The sequence below is a fragment of the Echeneis naucrates genome, chromosome 8 (genome assembly GCF_900963305.1).
Source record: "Echeneis naucrates chromosome 8, fEcheNa1.1, whole genome shotgun sequence".
Taxonomy (NCBI): Eukaryota; Metazoa; Chordata; class Actinopteri; order Carangiformes; family Echeneidae; genus Echeneis; species Echeneis naucrates.
In genome coordinates, this window is record NC_042518.1 from 11,671,292 (window position 1) to 11,696,966 (window position 25,675).

At 41.7% G+C, this 25,675-nt stretch overlaps 1 protein-coding gene across 2 annotated transcripts; it reads right to left on the reverse strand.

Annotated features, from left to right (window-relative positions):
- Nucleotides 1-221: 221 nt before the first annotated feature.
- atp2a1 (ATPase sarcoplasmic/endoplasmic reticulum Ca2+ transporting 1) lies at nt 222-15,344 on the reverse strand. 2 transcript variants are annotated; one of them, XM_029507969.1, is made up of 25 exons: nt 15,205-15,344; nt 14,957-15,093; nt 14,056-14,073; nt 13,577-13,659; nt 11,150-11,254; nt 9,840-9,978; nt 8,794-8,874; nt 8,614-8,699; nt 8,285-8,440; nt 8,022-8,163; nt 6,835-7,001; nt 6,632-6,720; nt 6,414-6,516; nt 6,172-6,303; nt 5,873-5,998; nt 5,522-5,740; nt 5,274-5,385; nt 4,952-5,175; nt 4,625-4,845; nt 4,316-4,518; nt 3,879-3,964; nt 3,569-3,702; nt 2,806-2,923; nt 2,217-2,338; nt 222-537 (listed from the first exon to the last, which is right to left on the reverse strand). In XM_029507969.1, the coding sequence occupies exons 2-25, from the start codon at nt 15,072-15,074 to the stop codon at nt 489-491; spliced, it is 3,033 nt and encodes a 1,010-aa protein (XP_029363829.1). In that variant the 5' UTR covers nt 15,075-15,093; nt 15,205-15,344; the 3' UTR covers nt 222-488. The 2 variants fall into 2 exon arrangements, with proteins under 2 accessions (XP_029363829.1, XP_029363830.1); XM_029507970.1 differs by lacking the exons at nt 14,056-14,073; nt 14,957-15,093; nt 15,205-15,344 and having other exon boundaries at nt 222-518; nt 2,221-2,338.
- Between the last annotated feature and the right edge of the window lie 10,331 nt (nt 15,345-25,675).

The following is a 25,675-nucleotide window of genomic DNA, read 5'->3' on the forward strand; positions in this document are numbered from 1 at the left end:
TGCTAAGACGTTTTTGACAACCAGCTGTTGACATTTAATTCCTCACAGTTTTAGTAGTCTTGTAAACCCTGAGTTTGGTTTTTAGTCTGACCAGGTCCAGCAAATGTTTTTGACCAAATCATATTTCCTGCTGTAGAACTTAACCTCCATTTATGTCATGTGCTTATACTGAACAGCAAATGATACAGGTTAAAGCTGAACAGGAAACATGAACACCGATATCCAAGAATGACAATTTCTTTAATAATATCTTTATTCTTTAAGAATAGAATCAACACAGAATAGTTTTAATAACTCTCACCTATATATTAATTTCAGAAACATACACAAAATATTTTTCAGCTTTTTTTTGGTGTATTTTCAGATGGCTTATGTGTTTTCTGTTGTTTGATCACTTCATGTGGCTTTTGGCAGGTTGGCTTTCAGAGGGCGCGCTCTGCCTTTTCTCTCCATCTTCTATGTCTCTGTTTTCTCTCTGCTTCAGACACTCACTGTTGCACTTTGCCTCTAGACTTTCCCTGGATGAGAAAACATAGGCTGGTCAGTTGTTAGGTGATGGCAGTGAGCCATCAGTCCCAAGCAAATACATTAGGAGCTAATAATTTCATTAATTAAAAGGAATTGGACAAAAGTTCTTGGGAAATATGTACATTTTCTGCCCAGTGGTAGAGAAGGAAACTGATGCCTGTTGAAAAGCAATTCAAGCAGCTTTTCCATAAAAATCTGCCACCCAACATCACCAATTAACATAGTATTTTATTTAGTTGAAGAAACTGAAGTGCAGAAAATGGAAGTTTGCACGTTGTACTGGGATTATGGGCTGGCCTGTTTCTTGGATGGAGTCTCTGCTGGTTGCCTGGCAACTGCAGAGAACCAAGAAATCATGGTTGTGTTATGGAAAGAGCAGCCGAAGTCATTTTGGCAGTGTGGTAGACTGTGGGTCAGTCTTTTCTGCGGCTGGATTTAAGAAGCATTGATTCCGGAGCAGTTCTCATGTCTGTTTTTTTTTTTTTTACAAACTAAACACAGAAGATGTAATGTTTGAGGTGAACTGCAGCGGTGTTGGAAGGCAGATTTGGCCAGATGTTACTCCCTGTTTCTCGTGTTTATGCCAAACTAAATTATCTTAAATTTGCTTTACAAATTAGAGTGATATCAAATGCTTCAAAATTTTTCAAATGCAAAAAAGCAAATAAGCATATTTCCCACAAGAGAGATAATCATCCACAGTTACACATAGTTTTACATGGCTAACTAAAAGAACAGTACTGAGTAAAAAAAAAAAAAAAAAAGCATCACTTAAGAGTTCTTATGAGAGCAATGTCTATGAAACTTTTGGGCTATTTTGTCATAATCACAACAGCAACAGCATTCAAATCCTGCTTTTAGGAGTAATCCAACATAATCCAGCAACTTCTTGATTATGTTTTACTGCGTTAGCAAATGCCGAATCTTAGTCAGTGCAGTAAATGCACAATCACAGCAGGAGACTCACACCGGATGTGCTGGCCAGCATTTTTCCACTATTTCTGTCAGAGGGTCCACAAACTGCGTTAAGCACAAAGCTACAGTCGCTTATATTCAAGCTTCCAATGATAAATGCCAACTGTGCAGTACATTACATGATGCTGTGGCAAAACGACTAGATTTCTACTGGGGGTACATGACTGAACAACAGCCACAGTCACAGTCCAGGTGATTAGTTCAGAGAGAGGAGCAAGATAACCAACATATACACACATACAGCGTTTCTTTCACACAGTCACTTGCACACATAATACCCAACATTAAAGCACATGCACATGCAGAGAGCTTAAACCTTTAGCTCGAGTCAGGGGAATACCTTGTTTTGTTACAGGGACATGTAGGAGGGGGAAACAGGTTTAGACTGGATTGTCAGAAAGGGGAATAGAGAAAAAGCATCCAAGGAGAGGACCATTAAATAAATGGGAAACACAATTAAGAGGAGAGAAGGTACAAGAAAAATACAACTGTTGATAGTAAGAAAAGGTTAACAGTTAAAATACATTAAAAGACATTTAATAGGAAGGAAAAAGAGTACATATCACTCCATTAATCAATTATTGAAAAGGAGACAATTGTTCAGGCTAAAATGATCAAGAAGGAAGACAAAGTGCATTTTTAATTGTTTGACTGTGACTTTTCCATGAACCTGTTATGCCCATATTAGGCGTCGAACTGGACACATGTTCAGCTCACCTTCAAGGTATGTGCGAGCCACAAACTTAAGAAGCTCATCAATGAGGATGACTGGGAAGGAGAGCTTCAGCACCATCATCCACTGCTCCACATTCAAGTGAGTGAGCTTGAAGATCATCTGTGGACGAGAGCAACAGTGTCTTTAAACTGCAACACAGGTGATGGTCTGATTAATGACCCTGAAAATACAGCACTTTCAAAATGGTAATTATTTTATTGTTATTGTTAAGAGCAGAAATTTTATTTTATTTTATAATTATTTTACACCACTATGATCCTCACTGTGTCACTACTGAAGAGTTGTTTTTTGGGAAACTTGGGAACTTACAAGCTAACTAATCATCAAATAAGGAATTACAGCAGATGGGGTAAAAAACTTTTATGGCATTTGAGCAGCGCACAATCCTGCAAAGCTGGTTCGATTGGGTGCCACCTTAAGAATTCATTTGGGCAATTAAGCGATATGCCATCTGTAAATATGAACAATGAGGGTCCGAGAAAGAACATGGAGGCTTGTAGAGGCAGTCTTTGTGTGTGAGGGGAGCGTGGAGGGGCGATGGATGTCGTGCAGGAGACCGGACTCACGGGCAAGGGGTCGACGTAGATGATCATGAAGTGAAGGGACATGGAGAGGCTCATGGCAGCCACCAGCCAGATGTTGCTCCAGGGGGGCATGCGCACCAGGGACTGGTTCTCAGACAAGCTGGGGGGGGGTGTGCATAGTTGGATGGGGTAGGTTAATGTGTGTTGGGGTGTATGCATAAAAAATATATACATGAAGAACAATAATAAACTGACTATGCTTAAATAGAATATCTGGGCTTTGCTTCTACAATCATCTCGGCAATATACTGAGTGTTTGAATAAACCCACATTCAGCTGATGTTTCGTTTTGTGTGCATGTGTTACTGCCATAATTTCTGCAATTAAAATTACTGCAATTAAATGGTTGTTGACAATATAAAAGTTTTGAAGACATATAACTTTAAAGCTAGAAGTTGAGCAGGAAGTATTCAGACCCTTTAGAAGTAAAACTACTCTCGAAAATTTTAAGTGTTATTAATGTAAGCACAATTATGAACCATAATAAATTATCTACTGATGCACTATGACGTTAGCAGCATTTGATGGAGAGCTAATTTGAATTGTTGTATATACTGTTGAGAAATGTATCTAATAATGCAGCAGATTTTTTGTGTAAGTCCATATTTAACGCCTAACTAAGGCTGACAATACATTTAGGGCTGAAGTGTAAAGAAGCATCAAATGGAAATTTGTGCAATTGGTTACTTTACATCACCGCTTAGATAATCATCCGTCTTTCATTTTAATGATAAAATGGTCAGACCTGTTGAGAGCATTGCACATCTCGATGGTGACCAGCACAGAGAGAGCCATGGTCATTGGAGGAGAAGACTCAAACACTTCACAGTGGACATCGCTGAAGTCCTCGTTCTCCTCGTTGCACTGCATGAAGTGTGACTGATGAGAAGAAACAACACAAATCCCTAAGTCTGGCACAGGTTCTCAGACATAAAGACCCATCTGCATGATGAAGTTCTGTAGCTCATGATTTGTTTTTCTTACAGATATATAAGGCAGTTAACAATTTCACAACATCTCACAGTGACACCCAGAAAACAGTGTTAAACACAAACCAGTTGGTAGAAAGAAACCATCGGGCCATCGTCGCTGTATATAAACCACCAGGCAGCTGCTGCAACAGTTGCAGCTCCAACATAGCCTGGAAGGCATCAAAGAATCAAATGTGACAAAATATCAAGTGATACTTTGTTACATATCCAACGTACAGATGTGTTACCAAGGCAACATCGTAATAAAGATGAAAATGAATGATGATGTTTGACATTTGAAGCTTCAGTCACTGGTGAGTGGATTCTTTATTTTAAGTGTTGGGCTCTAACCAACACATTTATCTGCAGTATCAATGATACCCAAAGAATTGTGAATGGGGACGTATCGATGAATCTAATTAAACATTTAATTTTCATGTTCTAGCCTTTAAATGCTTCAGTGGAAGACGCCAACTAAGAAGGCAGTCTAAGGCAGGCAGGGAAAACATTATGTATCCTACCTCCAATGGCCAGATATCTGAAGAAGAGCCAGCCAGAGATGAGGGGCTCCTTGGGGGAGCGGGGGGCTTTGCCCATGATATCCAGGTCAGGGGGGTTGAAGCCCAGTGCGGTGGCAGGTAGGCCATCAGTCACAAGGTTGACCCAGAGCAGCTGGACGGGAATGAGAGCCTCAGGCAGACCCAGGGCAGCGGTCAGGAAGATACTGGAGAACAGACCACTTAGTCTTCACACAGTTCCTCTTCTTCTCTCATTGATATTATTATGCACAAGTCACAACATCTATTAGAAGAGCAGCGTCCTGTACTTACCACACGACCTCGCCTACATTGGAGGAGATGAGGTAGCGGATGAACTGCTTCATGTTGTTGTAAATGGCTCTGCCCTCCTCAACAGCAGACACAATGGAAGAGAAGTTGTCGTCAGCCAGGACCATCTCAGAGGCAGACTTGGCAACGGCAGTGCCAGAGCCCATGGCGATGCCAATCTCCGCTTTCTTCAAGGCAGGGGCATCATTCACTCCATCTCCGGTCTTATTGAAGCATAGAGGAAATGGAGGTGAGGAGAGATGCGTTAGTCTGAGACAACTTGTGGTACTTTCCTTTTAAACACAGCAGAAGCTTTGTTCCTGTCCTTACCATGGCAGTGATCTCATCAAAGCCTTGCAGGAACTCAACGATCTTAGACTTGTGGGACGGTTCAACTCTGGCGAAGCAGCAAGCCTTCCGCACAGCATTCTTCTGATCATATGGAGACAGGTCATCAAATTCACGACCAGTGAAGGCCTTGCCGGTAACGTCTTCATCCTCAGAGAAGATGCCGATACGACGACAGATGGCCACAGCTGTGCCCTTATTGTCACCTATGGGGCAGATAGGCATTAAGATTTAGTTTTTTTCTGTTAAGGTCTGGATTGATTTCATATACAGTACAATTAAAATACAGAGGCTGACAACTAACCAGTAATCATGATGACGCGGATACCAGCAGCCTTGCACAGTTCAATGGAGCTCATAACTTCTTTACGAGGAGGGTCAAGCATGCCGACACAGCCCACAAAGGTCAAGTCAGTCTGGATTTGACAAGACACCAAACCTTTTAGTGTTAGCACTTGTTGCTGAGAAAACCATTGTTTTAGTGACGCACTGCAGGTGGAGACCAGGGAGAGACTTGTATTAGATATATATCTGCATCTGTTCTCCACCTACCTCATACTCTACAAACTGGGTTGAGTCCTCCAGGTTAAGCTCCTCCTTCCTCAGAGGTGTGTCGCGGGTGGCCAATGCCAAACAACGGAGGGTGTCGCGCCCTGTGCCCCACTCCTTGATGACTGACATGATGTTGTCTTTAACTGGGCCGGTCAGGGGTAACCGGTTGGTGCCCACGCGTACATAGGTGCAGCGGTCAATGACACCCTCTGGAGCTCCCTGACAACAAAGTGAAGACAACCACTTGCACATGTGTTTTTTGCACAGCAGTCGGGTTCCTGCCTTTGTTGTGATTTTTTTTTTAATGATAATGTTTTTGATGATGTCCTTCCTGTCTTGTGTCACACTCACTTTGACAAACATCTTGTTTCCCACAGGCGCTTTGGCTGATTTGGCAGGTGAGCAGTAAACTGACATGGACTTCCTGTCTCTGGAGAACTCCAGGGTGAACTCCTTCCTCATCAGCTGCTTGATCACCTGTCAGAGAGTGAAGGGAAAGGGCTCTTGTCTTGTCTTCCCTTGGGCCCGTAATTTCAAACGATAACAATGACTTTCCTAAATATATGTGGCCACTAAATTGAATTTAAAATTGTATAATAATCAATCATACTTTTATTTTTGGAGACAAGTGGTTCTTTTTCTGGACTTACAGAACAGCAGGCATTTGCCCTTTCCACCTTGGACAGACCACGCACTTCAGTGTTGAATACATTCATCTTCTCCACCAAGCAGCACAGGGCTGTCTCAGTGGCCTCTCCCACTTTCTCGTAAATGCCCTTAGACTGCATCATGCATGGAAAAAGAAAGGGAGAGAAAGTGAATGTATATTACACTGCTCTTTCAGCTGTCTGTGACATGAGAACATAAAAATTATCCGATGATTTCTGCAAACCTCATTGTAGTCCAGAGAAGAGTCATTGCACAGAGCACAGATGGTAGCCAGCTCGACCAGTCCATCATACTGTCCGCACTTCACAGACACATTATTCTTTGTACTGATGACAGACAAAAATATGTTGTCAACATATCTTTTGTCATAAATGAGTTATTGGTGTATTTTTGTGTATTTATTTATTTGTTTTTACAAGAATTCGACTCTTTCACACTTACACTTCTCCCTCAGGGGTGTACTTTGAGCCAGAGATGTCAAACTGACTGAGGGAAACGGTATCACCCTCCACTTTATTGATGATGAACATCTACATGAAAACAACAACAACAACAACAAACAAACAATGAATAAATAAATAAAACAGAGTTTCCATTAGTTCTACTTTAGCTTTCCAGACACACGCATGTGAGCATAAACCCACCTTGGTCACACACATCTGGTTGGTGGTGAGGGTGCCAGTTTTGTCAGAGCAGATGACTGAGGTGCAGCCCAGGGTCTCCACAGAGGGCAGGCTTCTGACAATGGCATTCTTCTTTGCCATTCGGCGCGTTCCCAGAGCCAGGCAGGTGGTGATGACAGCAGGCAGGCCTGATGGACAGATGGTTGAAGCACCGGGAAAAATAGAAGTGCATAGTGAAGATGACATGAAGTGAAAGGCAAGATGGGTTGGAAGATGGACAAAACATTGAGGGGGTCTTCTCGATTCCCCAAAAAGGAAAAAAACAGGTGACAAAGAACAATCTGTCATGATGAGTCTGCAGAGGACCACCTGGACTTTAAGATCTTTGCCAGTTGGCAACCTGAGATTCACGGTGGTCCAATGCGGTCTTTACACATCAGTTGGAGCTCATCCAAACAGCTGTGTTTTCCAGAGGCATTTGTGTGGGGAGGGGGCTGCTGCAAAGCATTCAGTCCCTCCGTGCCCGGGGCAGATGATGGTGCCCTTCTGGCATCATCAGACTGTGGTCTCTGATGTCTGTTGGCACAGTTTGCCGCTGACTGGTGTGGCAACGGAGAGGAGTGAGAGCACCTCCATATCGGACACAGTTTTTGTTTCAGAAAATGAAATCAGTCATCTTTACAGTGAACTTCAGTATTAAAAACAAACCCCTGACTCCTAAAAAGGCATTAAGTCACTTACAAACATCTTGCTTCCTGCTTGCCATAACCATTTGGTTGCTATGTGATATTAAACCCCTTCCCTTTTGGGTCATGTTCACACTAATGGTAACACAGTTGTGGCAGCCAGTGTATTGCCCTTTAATATAATGATCCCAATCAGTGCATGCTTTGGATTTTTTGACCAGAAGTCTTTGCAACTTTGTATTCGTTATTCTCAGAATTGGGTAGTGGGTAGCTAAAATAAAGGCACAGACATAAACTAACAAAGTAATGAATGAGCAATAAACTGCAAATCAAATTGATAGTTAATTGCATTCACAATGTTATTAAACAGTATAGTCGTGAAAATATTGTAAGGATCAAACTTAGGCCACAGGAACTCATTTAATTATGGACTGTGACTGCCACTGTTTTATAGACAGGCATCAATCTTACATATGCTCATCTTCTTGAACAAACAAATAGAAGCTAATTCCAGTGGTTTACCTTCAGGAATGGCGGCAACAGCCAGAGCCACAGCAATCTTGAAATAGTAGATAGCACCGCGGATCCACGAGCCTCCATGGACAGGGTCATTGAAGTGGCCGATGTTGATTATCCAGACAGCCACACAAATGAGGGATATGACCTGGGGGACACACGGTCAGAGGGATGTGTGAGTCATCCCCTAAAGTTTTGTTTCAAGCTGCGATTTAATCAGTAAAAAGTTGGCGCTGGTGGTGATATGGTTTGCTGTCTGTCTCACTAACCTTAGACAGCTGCTCTCCAAACTCATCCAGTTTCTGCTGCAGAGGCGTCTTCTCCTGCTCTGTGGCAGCCATCTGGTCACGAATCTTACCAATCTCAGTGGAGACACCAGTTGCCACAGCAACACCAATGGCTTTTCCAGCAGCAATATTGGTGCCCTAAACAGACATCCATGAAATCAGAACACCCATCAACATATTGGTTAGTCTGAAACATCTCACCATCTTCAACAGAGACAAACGGAATATTTGTATTTGTGGGCATTAGCATGCCCATCTTATGTCGCAGAGGGAAACATAAAAGTTGTTCATGGCGAGATGCAGGGACTCACAGAGAACAGCATGTTTTTCTTATCCTGGTTGACAGCGCGGAGATCTGGGACGGCATCTGTATGCTTGATCACACTGACAGACTCACCTAAAGGCGACAGAGGTGAGGCGAGATGAGGTGAGTTGAGGTGAAGTGAGATTGAAAGTACGTTTTGGCTGCCAGTTTGTTATGTAACACCGACCGGTGAGGATGGACTGGTCCACACGCAGGGTTGTAGATTTGATGGAGATGATCCTGATATCAGCTGGCACTTTGTCACCAACTGGATGCACAAACATGGACATACACACACAAATGTTATGAAGTAATTCCTATATCAAAAATGACATTTGATTCCTTCTTTAAATGACTGAATTAATCAGCAGCTTTTGACTTCCGACCAGGATCCTAGCACAACCTGCCTGATATCAGTCTGCTGCATTATAGTGGGACAGTGGCATGGAGGAGTGTGTGGGGGGGGGGGGTTGATTGACTGGTTTTAGCACTCTGGATAGATGGTGTTGTTGATGAAAACTGATACCATAGTGAGAGTCAGAGGGAGCGGGAGACCTTGGAGAGATCATGAAATGAAAAGAACAGGTGTACAACAAACAGAGGGAGAGGGTGAGACAGAGCGAATTGATATTAAATGTATTTATACGCAAGCTTGTTTTTTTTTTTCTTCCCACAGAAGGTTCCTTCACTTCCCCTCCTCCCCCCTTTTCTCAGTGACTGCCTTAAAAGGGCCCATGTTCAATCTGAAGGACAAGGGTGCACACATATTCACTCACACACACACACATGCACATGCTCAACTCTAGGAATATGAGCAGACGGTAATAAAGCAGCTGTAGGACACAAAGGCAGAGATCTGATTTCTTCATCATGAATAAGGGGTCAAACAGAGATCTGGCTCATTAGGCAGGCTGTGTATTGTTTGCTGTTCTCTATAGAGTATATAGAAGTAGGTGATGCTTTCTCCACCTCCATGTTATATAACTCATGAAAACATTAGTCCAGGGGGCAAAGAAGAGCAAATGCACTGTCCAACTCAGAAAAGTTTCAGTAAGTCTGTGTGTACTGCAGAGGTTGATCACAACAATGTTTCATAAAACATACATTCCAAATAAACGGATGCCTGATTGGTTTACATATTCTATGACCCTGAGGATCAATGCATTATTATTTCAGTTGATGAATGGACTTTTGAAAAGCACACCAGGAGCCCTCCGTGATTAGGAATCTTACCGCAAACCTCCACCACATCACCAGGAACAATCTCCCTGGCCTTGATTCTCTGCACACTCTTCCTGTCTGCACGGTAAACCTTCCCCATCTCCGGCTCGTACTCCTTCAGAGCCTCAATAGCACTCTCAGCATTGCGCTCCTGTTGCGAAAACACACACACACACACACAAAACAATATTAGCTGCTCTTCAACTTATTTTTATTTTATAGAACAGAAATGACAAATGCTGAAGCATCAGAGACAGAAACAAATCAAATCAAAAGGAGCAGCAGATGAGGGATATCTCACACGTGTCTTACACAGTTCACAGAGATGTGGAGGCACTACAATACAAGTAAATGGAAAAAATAACATATCATTTTAAGATATCTTTACAAACAATTAGAAAAAGCTGCACATTTGCACAACATAATTTAAAAATAATATGAAACATTACAATATTCCTACGATGCCTGTCCACCAACGCATTTTCATCAAGACTCTCTATGGTGTTGGTTTATTGGGAAGAATAACAAGAGTTGGTTAATGGTGGTGTTTTGTCATATACTACATGCCTGTATGTAGTATATACCAACTAGTCTCTAAGAATACAAATAATTGTTTACCGCAGCTTTAGTGAACGCCACCTGTGTTGTTTGCACTCTGAGTCGACTGACAAGCCTCAAGCTGAACAGGTTTCTGAGAATTAGTTCAGGTCAGTTTGCGATTTCTTGCCCTCCACCACCTCATAGTGTAAAGCCCAACTTACGCCAGCCGCCCAGCCTCCCTCCATTCTCCCCCCATTCTCCCCATGTGTCAATCCTTGTGCATAGTTTCCAAATGACTGCCATGGGGTTGATATGAACTCCTACCCCCTGACACCGCAAACACAGACACACACGAACACCCCAGGCTTGTGGTAACCTGATCGTCGCTCTGTATTTTTACTGTGGATTGTTATGAAGCAGACTGCATTTTGAGCCTTCAAGGCAGCACGGGTCCCAGTGTGCACCCCCCCACCCCTCCTCCGCCTCCTTTCTCCTATCCACTATCCACTTAGCCCGTTGGCTTAACCTTTCACCTTTTCACCTCCTGCTAACGTCATTCCTGTCTTTCTGGCTCCCTTGAACTCCGAGCATTTAACCGCTGCGCTGGAAGGAGTACGTGCTCACAGTGAAAGGACACGGGCCACCATCATGATTTACACTGTGTGACTGTTGCTAAGTACGAGAGTCTATTTAGGTGTGTGTAAAAGACAGCGTTCAAGGGCCAGGTATGTGTCCTTGTGATTGCAATTGTTCCTCTGAGCATGTGCGGTGCACTCACAGACCTGCCACACTCCAACGATGGCATTGGCAACGAGGATGAGGAGGATGACGAATGGCTCGACAAAGGCAGTGACTGTCTCCTCACCTTCCTCAAACCAAGCCAGTACCTGAGACAGAGACAGATAGACAGAAAATCATTTATGAACCCGACTTCATCTCCTGTTGCACTTCTACTCCCAACAATCAGAGAAAAAACAAATAATATATAATTATACATCTACAGATTTGTTCGAATTCAAATGTTTGTAATAAATTTTATCTTCATTGCAATGATCTACATGGAGGCATCATACTTCTCATCAGCCATTGTGATTTAATAAATCTTCATTTACAAATCCCAAACTCTAAGTTCTGAAATATATCTTTTAGTCTTAAACAAATTTTTATGCCTTTTTAATATTGTAAACTTGGGTGTTCCCAACCGTTTTTTAGGTTTTGCTGCTTACTTGCTAAAACTATTATTACATAAAAATTTGACATTTTGTTCTGGTGTCTGAAATGTTTCATAATTTTCTAAACAAATTTGAGAAAAATGAATGGACCCGCACTGTAATCTGTTGAAGAGGTTAATTATAATGATGGTGACACTTTCATTTTGAGCTGAAATAGTGCAGGTTTATACTCTGCTACAACAAGTGTCTCTAATATTGCTGTGTGTGCCGGTTGACAGTATTATCTTCTGCTGCCGATTGGCATTAAACATAAAACAGTCGTGTGGAGCTATTTTCGAGTTAAGAACCATTAGTTCTTAACCCTTTGTATCTTGTGTTATCCTATGTGTGAAGCCTGTCCTGGACATGTGATTCTATAGCGGAACACGTGTGTTCCCCTGTGAGTGGGACTCCCGTGTCGCTATCAGGTCTGTTTTGGAAAAGCTCTGTGTTGACATTGACACAGATTAGTTGCAGGCCAGTGGAGCACAGAGCTAGCTGGAGAGAGTCCTCCATCCTCCTCCAGGAGCCTTTAGCTGTTTCCTCAGCATCATAAGCTTCTGTGTTTTTCATTTGTTCGTGCACATTTTTTCTCACCCTTATCCCAAAATAGGCTTTATAGCTCCCTCTCTCAAGTCTGTCGTCACCCTGCTTCTCTTCAAAGAAACAATCGATCCAGAATGAGAGTTACAGCCTGTCAGCACTTATAGTGGTAGGACATTCCTGTGTATATGAATAGGATGACTATGTATTTGCAGTATTTAGTGTTCTCTCTTTTAGAAACCATATACGACTCTGAATCTATTGCTCTCATTTGTCATTGTAACAAACAATGCCATTGTGCAACCCAATCCCCGACTCCCCCCTCACCCTCCTCTCTGTCTCTCACTCTCCCCTGCCGCTGCAAGCCATCCCTCGTTCCTCCCGTCCCTGACCTTTGTCCAAGGATACAGTTTCTCGTCCTGGCCTGAGACTTTCTTAAAATAAAGCCTTACACACGCAAACACACAGTCACTCTCTCTCTTCTCTTTTTCCTTATCTTCCATTATCTATCTCACACATATGCGCGTGCACACGTACTTACACACACACACATGCAGAGCCATCAGGCCTTCTAAGGCCATAGTGACAGCTGTACAGGGAGGCCAGAGGGCAGAGATTGAGGATTAAGACAATGTGTCCACTACTCTCCTCCACAAAACAGTTTTGGACAGAGCGATAGGGAGGAGGGGGAGGGGGAGAGGGATTCCTTGTGTAAATGAGAGTGAGGACATGAATCCAAATGTAATTTAATAACCCTGTGATGTACGCGCTGTATTGTGTTGGCCTGAGTGTGTACGTAATCACACCTGAAGAGTTAGAGAAGATGCAACTCATGGGGTTACTTTGTTGTGCTTAAATGTTCACCTCTATGATTGATAGTCTCGTTCCCATTAATCCTGTTGTTTTATCACATTAGTATCAACTTCTGAGGCCCATCACCAACATGTATATCCATATAATTGGTATTTAGACGTTAATCTCAACCTAAGATGAAACACAAACATTTGACCGGTGGAGTTTGTTCTGGATGGGTGTCCTTTAATTGTTGAGGCAGCTTCTCAGCAGTAAGCTTCAATGTTTAAATGAGGGTTTCAATGAGTTTGAATAATCATGGATTACAAATATAATCCTGACAAAAGTGTTGCTCGTGACTCTAATTTTAGGTCTGCTTCATCCTTTTTTTTGTTGTTGCATTTTAAAGGGGGATATCAACAAACACATTAAAGGCTGCCTGAAATATAACCACAAAGTGGTAAAATTGTTTTAATGTGTGTGCAACATCTGAGTAGCAATGCACTTTTCAAGCATTTCATTGCACTTGAACATCCTAATGATGTTTTTTACATTTTTGTAAACATGAATGGGCTACAGCAATACTGAGCATGTTTGCTCCGTCACTTCTGCTTGGTCACTCACGCCACAGCATCATGCATAGTGAGAAGTGAAAAGACTCACAAAAGAGATGCAGGCAGCCAGCAGTAAGATTCTGACCAATAAATCCTCAAACTGCTCCACCACCAACTCCCAGATACTCTTTCCTGATAAAGAGAAAATAAAATGAATCACATACTGGATCCGTAAATGTATCATCATGTATATAGCTCAATTTATGTGGTCACGTCCATATAACCTTTGCATTTATGTAAATGTACGTACAGGACTGATTAAGAGAGATTCATGTTTACCATCTGTTCCCCTAATTGTCAGTGTATGTAAATATTATCAGCCTTTTGGTGACTGTAACTATCAACAACCCGCACATGTGAACAGAGCAGGAAGTCAATGTTTATCAAAAGACTGCACGACTTGACGAGGGAGCAGATGAGAGGAACAGAAGTGTGCGGGTGGTGCAAAGGTAAAAGATGGACTCTGATTAACAGGACATTGGATTCAAATGTGAATAACTAAAAAGCTAATCTTTAAAGTGGACTCACCCTCCTCTGCTGGCAGCTCTGTGGGGGGAGGCAGACAAGGAATAATATTATTGTTCGTACAACAGGACGTACAACATTTACTGGATTTCATTTTAAGGTTTGCAGCATTACAAGTAAACAAGGCAATACAGTTTTGGCCCTTAAATAAATGAGGTTTAAACTGAACCACAGTAAAGAATCAAATTGTGGTACATAAGCAGCAGCTGGTTAGTTGAGGCCTTCTTGTCCTTCTGCCAGTGTATCACAGATATGGTGGCTTCAGTAACTGACCTTTACAGTGACCCTTAATTGCTGTGTTACTATAGTCTGTTGTTACTGTGTCAACATTTGTTTGTCAGATGAGGTTCTCAACACCAGATAGTCACAGCTCCCTGACGGAGAATGCAACAGTTGACAGTGAGTTTACTGTGAGATGTAGTTGGAACAGCGAAAGTAAGTGGACCGCTGATGTCATAAGTGTTTTCACTTAGTTTTTAACACAAAACGACATAAACTGAGGCCAGTCAGGAACCTGAAACGCAGATGCACCTGCTGCACAAACATCACTCTCCCTTCGTGTTGTTCAGACAGTTTGACTTCATTAGACCACCATCACAAAGTTGCACACTTGACCAGTTTGTCTATCAGTCTTTAACAGCCTTCTTTCCCCCTTCTGTTTCTGCCATCGTCTCTGAAACCCTTTTTTACATCAGTGTTTCTGTCTCTATGCCCTCCCCTCTCCTCCTACCTAAATCCATTGAAGTGATGCATGTCTCCTTCTCTTCGCCTGGACCTCTCCATCCTGCATTTCCTCAATCACTCATCCTCACACATTAATTCCTGCTCTCTTTTCCCACTCTCCTGTGCTCCATCCAACTATTCCTTTTGGTCATCCATCCAACCATCTCTTTCTCTCCCTCACCGTTGTAGCCATACTTGTTCAGGTTCTTCTCAACCTGCTCAGGTGACAGGCCGATTTCTTCAGTGACGCCAAAATGGGACAGAACATCCGACGACTCTTTGGTGTGCGCGTTCTCCATCCTTGCTGAAACGGAGAGGCTTCAGGACAAAGAAAAAAAAAAAAAAAAACACAGCAATATTCACATCACTCTGAGTGGCCCAGCTGGCCTGAAATTGAACCTTAAATCAACTGAGGCTTTGTTAACGCACCACTTTCTTGGAGTGTTGGATTGGGATTAAAAACTGGCAACCCCCTGTGTTCACACTTGCTCTCTCTCTGCCCCCTCTCTCTCTCTCTGGTGCTCTCCTCTCAGAGCCCTGGACTGACAGAAAGTGCAACCCGGCAAACTGTCCTGAAAAGTTTTATACAGATGAAAAAGTAGCCTCATTGGTGCTTGCTCAACATGAAGTCATACCTCATTGGCTGAGAACGTCACAAATAGGTGGGCAGGGATGGCCCTGTGGTAAAGAATGGGAAGGGTGGAGGGTGAGAGGGTGGGTGGGAGAGGGGCAGCAGCTGTGGAGGGGACCACTGCCTGGCAAGCTGGAAATAAGAAGAGAACATGAACAGTCAGGACAATGGCTTTCTGAATGGGAGGTATTGGACATTGATGGGACACATGAGTACTAGTGTATGCATGTCTGTGGACACGTGGACATTTACTCAACAGGTGAATAAAAGGCACATGTGAAATTTAAAGTTTCAAAAGTTGCTCACAAATGAATAAAAAAGTTATAAATTGAGTAAATTAGGTGACTCTACTCTCACTACCTGCAACAACAAAGTACTTATTACACCTTTATTCAGCAGTAATTACAATTCATTTATATAAATATATACAAATGTATACATATATAAAAGGACCTCAGCATTCTATCCGTGAAGTGCAAGAGGGTGAAGTGATGTCGGGACAGCTAACTGTGCAGCAGAGCAAGCACATGCATACGTCACTCATACGACAGTCATTTGAAGAGGAGGGTCAAGCTCTCACTCTTCAGTGCACGTGACAGTAAAGAAATAGTGACGTCCAGGGGCCTGATAGAGAGAAAGTTATGTCATCACAGTGACACAAACAAAGCAGAAGAGGAGAGAGTAGAATGGAGAGGGAGACTTTTCGGATCTATGACCATGATGAGTCTAGAACACTTAAGCCCCATTAATGTTGCGGAAAGCATCTGCAGCTATAACCTGATGTTTGTCCATAAAATACTGACAATTTTTGGTATGGAATAAACTTCAGGGATTCTATTTTATGTAAGATCCTCCGGCACATACAGTACATACTTTGACTGAGATAAATTTAAAGTGGCATACAGTTTACTCTCAGTTATCACCACCAAAGTGACCCACGGGGCTTTTAATTCAGGGTCTATCACTGGACCACAAGCTCGTAGGAGCCGCATGTTTTTGCATCTGTTAACTTTAACTTAACAGCAGTGATCATTGTTCATCAAAGCCATTGTCCCCCTGGGGCACAGTAAAAACACTACTCACACTCTTGTTTTGGAGATTTTGATCACTTGGCCTTAGTCAGCAGCTGAAGATACAAAATAGAACCACAAAATTGCCCCATTCCAGTCAATTCACCAGATTAATGTCAACTGAAGAATTTCCGCAACCATTTGATGGATTGGAACAAAACTCACAGAGACAATCGTGGTTTCCAAAATGGTTTCATCCAAATGCATCATCAGGTTGATTTTAAGTCAAAATCAAGCCAATCATCAGCATGTTAGCAGCTTGAGTGAAAACATGTTGGCATTTTCTTAGTTTGAATATTTATGTATATGATATAAATAAATAAATGATTTTGTATAAATATATCAGATAAGTGCTATTTTAGGTGTTTTTATTAGTGGAGGTAACAAGTTATCTTACAGGGTGCAGCTTTTCCAATTTAGTGTAATTTTAGTGTAAATGTAGTAAGTGCCAGGGAATGGGCAGTCACAAATGAGGAGGTGATAAAATGGGACCTTCAAAAAATGTAGACTGTAGGTATAGACTAACATGTACCTGCTCCGTGATTACAGGGCGTAGTGAGCGATAAAACTCAAGGAAAACACATGAAACTGACCACCGCGCATCACTCCTTCTCCCTCCAGGTCTGTGTCTGTGCCGAAGCTGCTTCCCTGTGTGTTCCCCTCTGACCCACAGTGCTGTTATGGGCTGGCTGTAGCAGTGCAAAGCTCAAGGTGGCTCACTGACATTTAGCTCAATCTCCCTTTGGGATCAGGTTTCTGTGGCTGATTCAAAACACTGTGCTCTAATGCTAATAAAACACAGCAATGATAATGCTACACACACACACACACACACACACACACACACACACACATCACAGTGTTCTTGCACAGTGATAAGGCAATTCTTGAAACCCTTGTTTGGAATTATTTCTTGGAAAGAATAATGTGTATCATGCATGTCTAGTCATTTGAGCTGTTTGTGCTGACAGTTTAATTCAAAAGGACGCTTGACCTCAAAGTAAAACTGCTCACCGATCATGTTGAAAGAAACAAAACATGATTCAAGGGGCAAATACTCAAATACCTGAAATATAAATATATATATTGTTGGATAATTGTATCATAAAGACATTTAACATCTAAAACCAACATCTTCTGCTGGGCTGACTTTTTCATGCGCTCATTAACTAACCTTATTCTGACTTTGATGAAGTAGTCGTTTCAAGTTGTAGCTGCCGCTCAGAGAAGAATGTCTACAGTTCTCATTGTAATTTTGTGTTATCAGGTTTGACAGTTCATGTTTTCTCTTGTGACTGGTAACTTAAGTCAACAGTTAAAAGTTAAGATCTTGGATAACATGGGCAAGGGAAAGGACACGGTACTCTTAAAGCAGGACGTCCTCTACAGTCGACCTCTCAGTGCTCCGCAGTGAGCTCAGGATCTTAACCCAGGACTTACATGACTTATCATAGCATAGATAGTAAATCAGACCCGAGGAAGAAAATTTTGCTTTCTGATTCAATGAATGCATTCTCTGAATTTTTTTTTTATACTTCTTGAGTGTTTGTCATTATTGATATCTAAGATTATGTATTAAACCCATTTGTTGTCAGTGATCATGGACATGCCTCTGGTCTCTTTAATTCATCATATATTGTCCTGCTTTCATGCCATTGATGTTAAAGTTGCAAAGTCATTAATGATACTTGTATCATGTACTTATATGTTTATACTTAGATACGTAGGAATAGCTCTCATTGCACTTTTGAAAAGATGTTTCAAGGTTATAAAAAATCTGAAAATTATGATAGTAAAGTAATCATCTAAGACATTGCACATTGTGTAGTACTTTTATCAGTCATGCATATAATGGCTGATCATTTCTAATATCAACCATTCAAATACATTTTTATCTAGACATTAAATTGGTGTTCACTTGTTTCATTTGTTGTCAATGTGCAATTGAATTAGTGAGGAATGAACTTAATAGCACTTCAAAACTTTTTGCAAAAAAAGCTTATTGAAGTTTACTAACAGGAATTTCACTCAAGTTTTCGCTCACAAAATCGGAAAGGCAAAGAGTCAAAGCACTCCAGGACTTTGTGACTGTCACTTAAAATGCACCATTCACCTTTCCCATCAAATGATCATGTGTTCAGTGATTTGGAACTGGGACGGGGGACAGGCTCTGTCGTGATGTAACCTGGAGGTAACAAGTGTGTGTGAGAGCTTGTTGGCAGACGATTCGTTCAGGGAGGTGGGCATGTCAGGACCGCCTGTCTGTGGCTGCTCATTACCATGATAGATACAGGAAGCACTTTGAGGGAGGATGATGGGGGGCCAAAAGTAGCAGCAGAGCAAGCAGTCGTTCATTTGTGTGTGTGTGTGTGTGTGTGTGTGTGTGTGCGTGTGTAGGTAGGTGTGTGTATACTGCATTGTATTATTAGCTGAGGCAGGGCAGCTGAGGTTTGAAGTGCCTCACTGTAACTGTACCTATAGCAGCAGTTGTGCTCCTCTGTTATAAATAGTGCAGCAAGCATGTGGGCAGGCGGCTATGACACAATGGCAGAATTTTGATGTTCTTTCAGGGAGGTTTGAGAATGTGTCACCCTGCAGGCGAGGACCCCCCTAGATGCTACACCAAGGCTTGAAGGTTACACCAAGGTGGGGATGTGTTTCACTTGCACTGTGGTGACCAGTTTATAAGCTGAGTTTATAAACAGAAAACCCCCCCTTTTTTTAATGCTAAAAGATTTAAAGAAAGACATTTTTGGGACATGCATATGTTCACTTTCTTGCAGAAAGAATGAAGTTACAGCTGTTGGGTTTATGGTCAAAAATACTGAAGGATCTAGGATTGGAAGGCAGCTAGTTTTGCTGATAATCAAGGCCTTTCATATCTGCAATAACAGATTTATTTTTTTATTTTGGGGGAGGGATAAAAACAGGTTGTAGTAATATTACCAGTTTTAAAGTTGATGTGGGTAACTCTTCAGCAAACTGCTGCCCATTCATCACATATCAAAGTGCAACACTCATTTGTGTGTATAAAAAATTCAGTGTTTTCCTCTTTCAACGCTGTTTTTGGTCTCAACCAACTCCGGAAAAACGTAAGGCTCTTCAATTCATGTCATCGACCAAAACACATGCACCTGCATAGGTAAAGGTCACATATAGCTAAAATCATATTGATTAAATTGATTATATGGATTTTAAAGTTTCCCATTGTCTGCCCTCAGTTTTGTGCTCCAATAATGCAGCTAATGGAAAAGAAAGGTACACCTTCCTACAGTTTTTCCTAAAAGCATACCAGCATTAAAAATGTGAAATGAAAATAATGTACTCTTTTATGAGTCACTACTGCTCTCCAGTCCCATGTGTGAATATAGAATATATTCCGGCTCGCATCTGAAATATTCCTGTTCTCTGCTTCTCTCCTCCACCTGCTTCATCACTTTGCTGCCACACGCCAAGGAAAACTGTCTCTGGAAGTAAACCAAGGCGGGTGCTCTCTTAAGTAAATGAATCCCTGACAACATTAAGTGAGAACACACTCCAGGCTCTCATATTTCTCTGTTATGTCACCAAATCTCAGGCTGAGCCCCCCCCAATCCTTCCTCTCTACTGCAAGGAGACATCTGAAACTGATAAAGAGCCACTTCCTCCTCACAAGATCTTTTTCAGATATGCAATGAGGACGAGCGAACCAACACAGCATACTTACTGTATATACACGTAGTGTTGCGTTTCTCCAAGATCTATGATGTGGTCATGTTGACAGATCCCGACTCAATCTTTTCTAAGATTTATGACTTGAATATTTGCTGACAACCAGCTAGTGCACCGCCTTTATTTAAATATTTTGGTTTACAAGCTGTTATGTCTCAACATGAAGTGTGGAAACTAGTTTGTGTTGGCTGATTTGGATAATGCTGACATTCAGCACCATGCGCAATATTTTATGAAGACCAATGATAATATGACATTAAGGGGAAGTATTTGCAGTTAGAGACTGTATGCTTTTTTAAAATGAACTTCAGCAATTTTGTCACCAAAATGGTTAGAGAGGTTAGACTGTTCCTGGACTTTAAAGTAGTATTTGGAGCTACAGTTGGACTGCTAAGTGAGCAAAATGAATGAATAAATTAATAGATAATTAACAACTGCAATAGCAATGTGTGCATGATGCTGTTATGAAACTTCAAAGTCTAGTGTTCGACTTAGTCACTGAATGTATTGTCTTTGTGAGGCTGTAATTTGGAAGCAAAGCAGCATTACATTGGAAGATGAGAGAAACAGTATTTAAAGAAGATACATTTAAGTTTCCATGTTTGCATTAACAGTTGCTTTCCAGAAATAAATGTCCAGCACCAAACTTCATGTGTTTACAAGCAGCAACCGTCATAGACATGTTTGGCAGAAAAATGCAATATTTCAAATTTTAGTTGCTGTTCTGTGTGTTCCTTTTGGCTTTTGGCTTTTGGCTTTTACTTGCCTTTACCTGTGTCATGTTCTTCATGTTTCACGCAGTGAATAAATAAAACTTAGCCTTCCTGTGTGAACCTTACAGATCTCACATGACTTCATAGCAATCAGAAAATGTTTATGCTAATTAGACAAAGAGCACACGTGCCCGTAGTTGCCCCTCTGGTGCATCTCTTCCTGGCAGGTTAATTGGAGGAGTTTGGCATGCTTGGAGCTTCAGAGTATATTTAACCATGTGGCTCCCCTGCCGGTTGGCCCCCGCCATATACGGGCCTGAACACAGGCAGGCTGGGGAATGACTTGGTGTGCAGCGTTTGAGAAACAGGAGTGACGACAGGATGATATATGAGCTCTGAGCAAGATGGAGGGACTTGACTACGAAGAAGTTCAGGGGCAGATGTGGAAGAGCTTGGTGACAGTCAGTATTTATTGCCTGTTTTCTTTTCCTTTATTATCCATCTGCGAAAGTGTCATCACTGATGATGAACGCAGACTGAAAACATGTCAGCTTGCTGACAAAGTGCTGGGGAACATTGAAAGATGAGTCGGTTCCAGGCATTATTGACTTGCTGGCTGTTATCATAAAGCAACAAACACAAGCCCTGCAAGCTACAATCAGAAAAACAAAGTGCAGCAGCAGACATGTGGGAGAGTATAGATATGTGACCTTGCAAACACAAGTGTCAACATTTCTGAGCACATTACAATATGTTCAAGTGTTATGGTGAGACAGACAGACAGATAGTCTGTCTGTATGTCTGTCTGACAGGCACAGTCACGCATCAGACTGGTGTGTGTGGGCATGCAAGTGTGCGTGCACATGAAAGAGTGTGTGTGTTTGTGTGACAGGTGCTTAGCTGGAATGGTGCTAAGCTTCAAGTGCTGTCCCAACCCAAGCCCTATTCCTGGGGTAGACACACACACACACACACAATTTTTGTGCCATCAATAGGGAAACACTATCCTAGAATATATTAAAAAAATAGTAATGATAATTTTTTGCATTACAGCACATCATATTCAATTTTTGTTTCCCAGACAGTTATAACAAGCAGTTAAGATCGAGCTGGCCTCCAGCCCCTCCCTCAAACTGCACTAGTCCAATCATTACTGGACATGCCAGGCTTTTCAGCCAGTCCCCAGATGTTGTATAAGTGATGTGCATATGGCTCTTGTCAGAAAGACTGACCCGATCTAAAACCCAAATATACAAGACTTACAAGTGTATAGAACCAATTTAACATTGTACTCTGTGGTTTGGGTGAAAACATTAACGCGTCCCACTAACGACTTAATCTTGTAAAGTCTCAGGGACATTTCATGCTTCATTTTTTATCCAAGTCAGCTGTGCAGTTTGAACCCAGACTATGAAAGTCCATCCCGAATACTACCACAGCAAAGTTTAGTCTAATGTTGGTGGCTGGACTTGAGGAAATTTACCTCAGTTAGCCACATCAGTTGAGTACTTTACTCATCTTTTATATATATCTATATATATAATCTTCCAGTGCAGGTTGCATATTTAACAATACTGGCATAAACAAAGAATTCAGTAAAGGTACATACTCTGTGATTTAATGGACCAACCATCACAATGCCTGAGTCTAATTGTTTTTAGGTTCATGTTAAAATCCTCTCAAGCAGTTTGATCTCATAAATCACTGATGAATGGCTCAAAGTGTGGACGTGCCTATGGCCACCAATCAGCATCAAGTAAAAAGTAACACAATTGTGTCGTAGTGTGCATGCACTGTCTCAAAAACAGCCATCTCCTCATGATTTCCCTTTCCAGGTGTCAGTGCTGGACTGAAATTCTTTTTGTGTACAGGCAGATTGTGGCAGGACCAGTGGATGTCGACCTCAGGGCCCATAAATCACCTGCAGTATGTGTGGAGCTCGATTACCGCTCCAGAGCTGGAACTAAAAGAGCCCAGTGCTGAAAGAGGAGCCAAGTAAATAATATACCACTGAGTCGGTCGCTGTTACTCTGTAACAAACTCATGGTTGCCACCCGGAGGTTTGAGGAGATACAAAAAAAGAGATTCAATCATTTAATGCTCCAAGTATCCTCTTAGCAGTATTTTTGAGCTGAGCTGAATTTAACTTCTTTATCTGTGTAGAGTGCTGAAATATATTTATGCTGTCTTTAATAGTCTGGAAAATGGATGTAATTGACAGCGTAAGGGGTCATGGCTACAAAGGACTGCAAAAATAGTTAGCTGAACAGAAGGTCCCATTTCTCCAGAGCCAGTTGACAACACTTCCTATTAATAGTATGGATTGTCCTTGGGTATTTTTATAAAAGGAGATGAGGTGTGTGTGTGAATGTGTGTGATAGTGTATGCATGAGGAAAGTAAGGCAGACGGGGATGAAGCTTCCTCAAAGAAGACAGATTGAAGAAAGCTTGTATTACAGGCGGACATGGACGCCTCTCATTTAATGTTTCAGATTCACCTCCGCTCACTGATGTGAAGCTCTTCGCTTCTCCTCTGTCTTTCCTCATTCACTTCATCTCCACGTGTCTGTTTTTTTCTGTAATTTCCCCCACTGTGTCTCTCTCCCACTCCCTTTCCCTCTCTCTCCCTCTCGCTCTCTCACACAAACACCCCTGATCTATTTTTAGATTGCTGTGGGGTGTTTGAAGGTAGAGTTGTGCCGACCCCTTGTCTCACCCCAGCTCCAGGCCTTACAAGGACCCCCCGGTGGACAAGGTTGCTTGGCAACTGGCGGTGTTTGCACCTAAGCTGTGAAGGTCAAGCGCCCGACCTACACCTGCCCTCCATCATCTTAATTATCAACGCCATCATCTCCCCTGCCCTCCTTCTATAGCATCAGCATCTTTCTCATGCTTCAGTGTGTTCCTGTAGAAGAGCGGAGAGATGTGAAATTGTGCTCGCCATCATATTCAGCTGTTCAGATGCAAGTTATATCGTATCTGTCTGTAACATGCCCGCCACAAAGCCGGTGAGGAATATATGCAGCACAAAAAAAAAGAAAAAAAGAAAATGCACTGACCTGTAAATAGTAGTGTTTGTAATAGTTATATCCTTCAATGTGCTTAAATATCACAGCTAGGTGACCAGTTCCCACAAACTAACCCTAACCCCCTTTCCACTATAAATTGAATTACCTCATAATAACACAACATCATCATAACACTTGTGTAACATTAGGTTCTTGTCAAAAAGAACCACTGCTGATTCAGCAGAAAGTCACATTACTCACATTACCTTCTGAGCCACAGTTTGTGTAACTGTCCTTTAAACTTCTCCTCCATGTCTTATCCTAAAGAGCTCCTCAAGGTATTGGAGCATCTCTTACAGGGGTGCCAGTGTGAATACAACCAGGAGGGTTGGTATTGGTAATGGTATTGATCTGCTCGTGGGATGTGTAGATCCCAGTGTTGATGGCTTTTAAAAGCTTTTCATCAGGACATCTCAGCGTGTAGTCCATCCAATTTGTGCATTAATTCTGATTTAAAATCTGTTTGCATTTTAAGAATGTTAAATAAACTAGAGACTGCTACTATTCTACATACCGAGCTGCTAGCCAATATTGTGCTGAACACTCAAGAATAATTTGACATTTTTGGAAACACTTGTCCTCTACTGCAGCGTTAGATGAGAGGATTCACAAATGCCACTCTTTAGTCTGAATAAGGTGTGCTTCTTTGTGTGCACATTATAAAGATAATTCAGTTCTTGGCCTCTCTTGTTCAGCAAAGGTGTGCAATGCCCCCAAAAGATAAATGCAGAAAATAGTGTGTCATCATCCCATTTGCAGTTATTATAACATCATTTTTAATCATCCCAACAATTATTATCATATCAACACTGTTGTTGCATCTTCAGCATGCAGTCATATGAGTTTTATAAAGGATCATTTACGAAGCAATGATGATTTTTATTAGTATTATTATTATTATTCCTTTTTTTGTCATTTTACCCCATTTCACCCTGATGTCCATCAATGTCACGAAGTCCAATTAGCTTAATTATCCCACAGACAGAGGGCGAACAGTACAGTGTGACAGTGAGCTGTGATAATGATGGCAGTGCTGGAAGGAGAATGGAGGAGCACAAAGATCGAGGCCATTAGTAAGAGACAGCTGCTGGAGACAGAGTGACATGTGAGGGCACAGAAGAGCAGCAGACACAACAGTGTCCCGAAAAAACAGTGTCCACTGACCAATAAATATCACCTCAGTCTGAGTGCATACGCTGACATCTGATAAAAAACTATGGCAAACATAAACTATTTTTGAGCCACAGTGAGAAGTGCAGGGTGTGACTTAGAAAATTAGCTGCCACAAAGTAGTTTCTTATGATCTGAGCAGAGAACGAACATTATCCTTCATTTGGCATCATTCACATTCATTTAATTTCTTTTTTGTTTTGTAAACTGCTGCCTTCTGAGGCTGAAAATGAATATGAAAGTGGAACAAGTGAACCAGAACAGTGCTAGAAAATGAAAAACAACGAGCCGAAAGATACCATCAAGCTCAAGTCTGGTAATTATTAGATCACTGAATCTGGTTTCATCACTGCAGGTCACCTTACAAATGCTGAACGTTCTGATCTGTTGGTAATGTACAGACATTGATTGGTCTCAAATGCAAGTGATCTGCATCAACATACAGTTCAGTACATACCATGCTTCTGAGCAGGTTCATATCAGCTAAATATAACTGAGAGCCCAAACAACACATGCATTTAATGCTGCATATTTTTT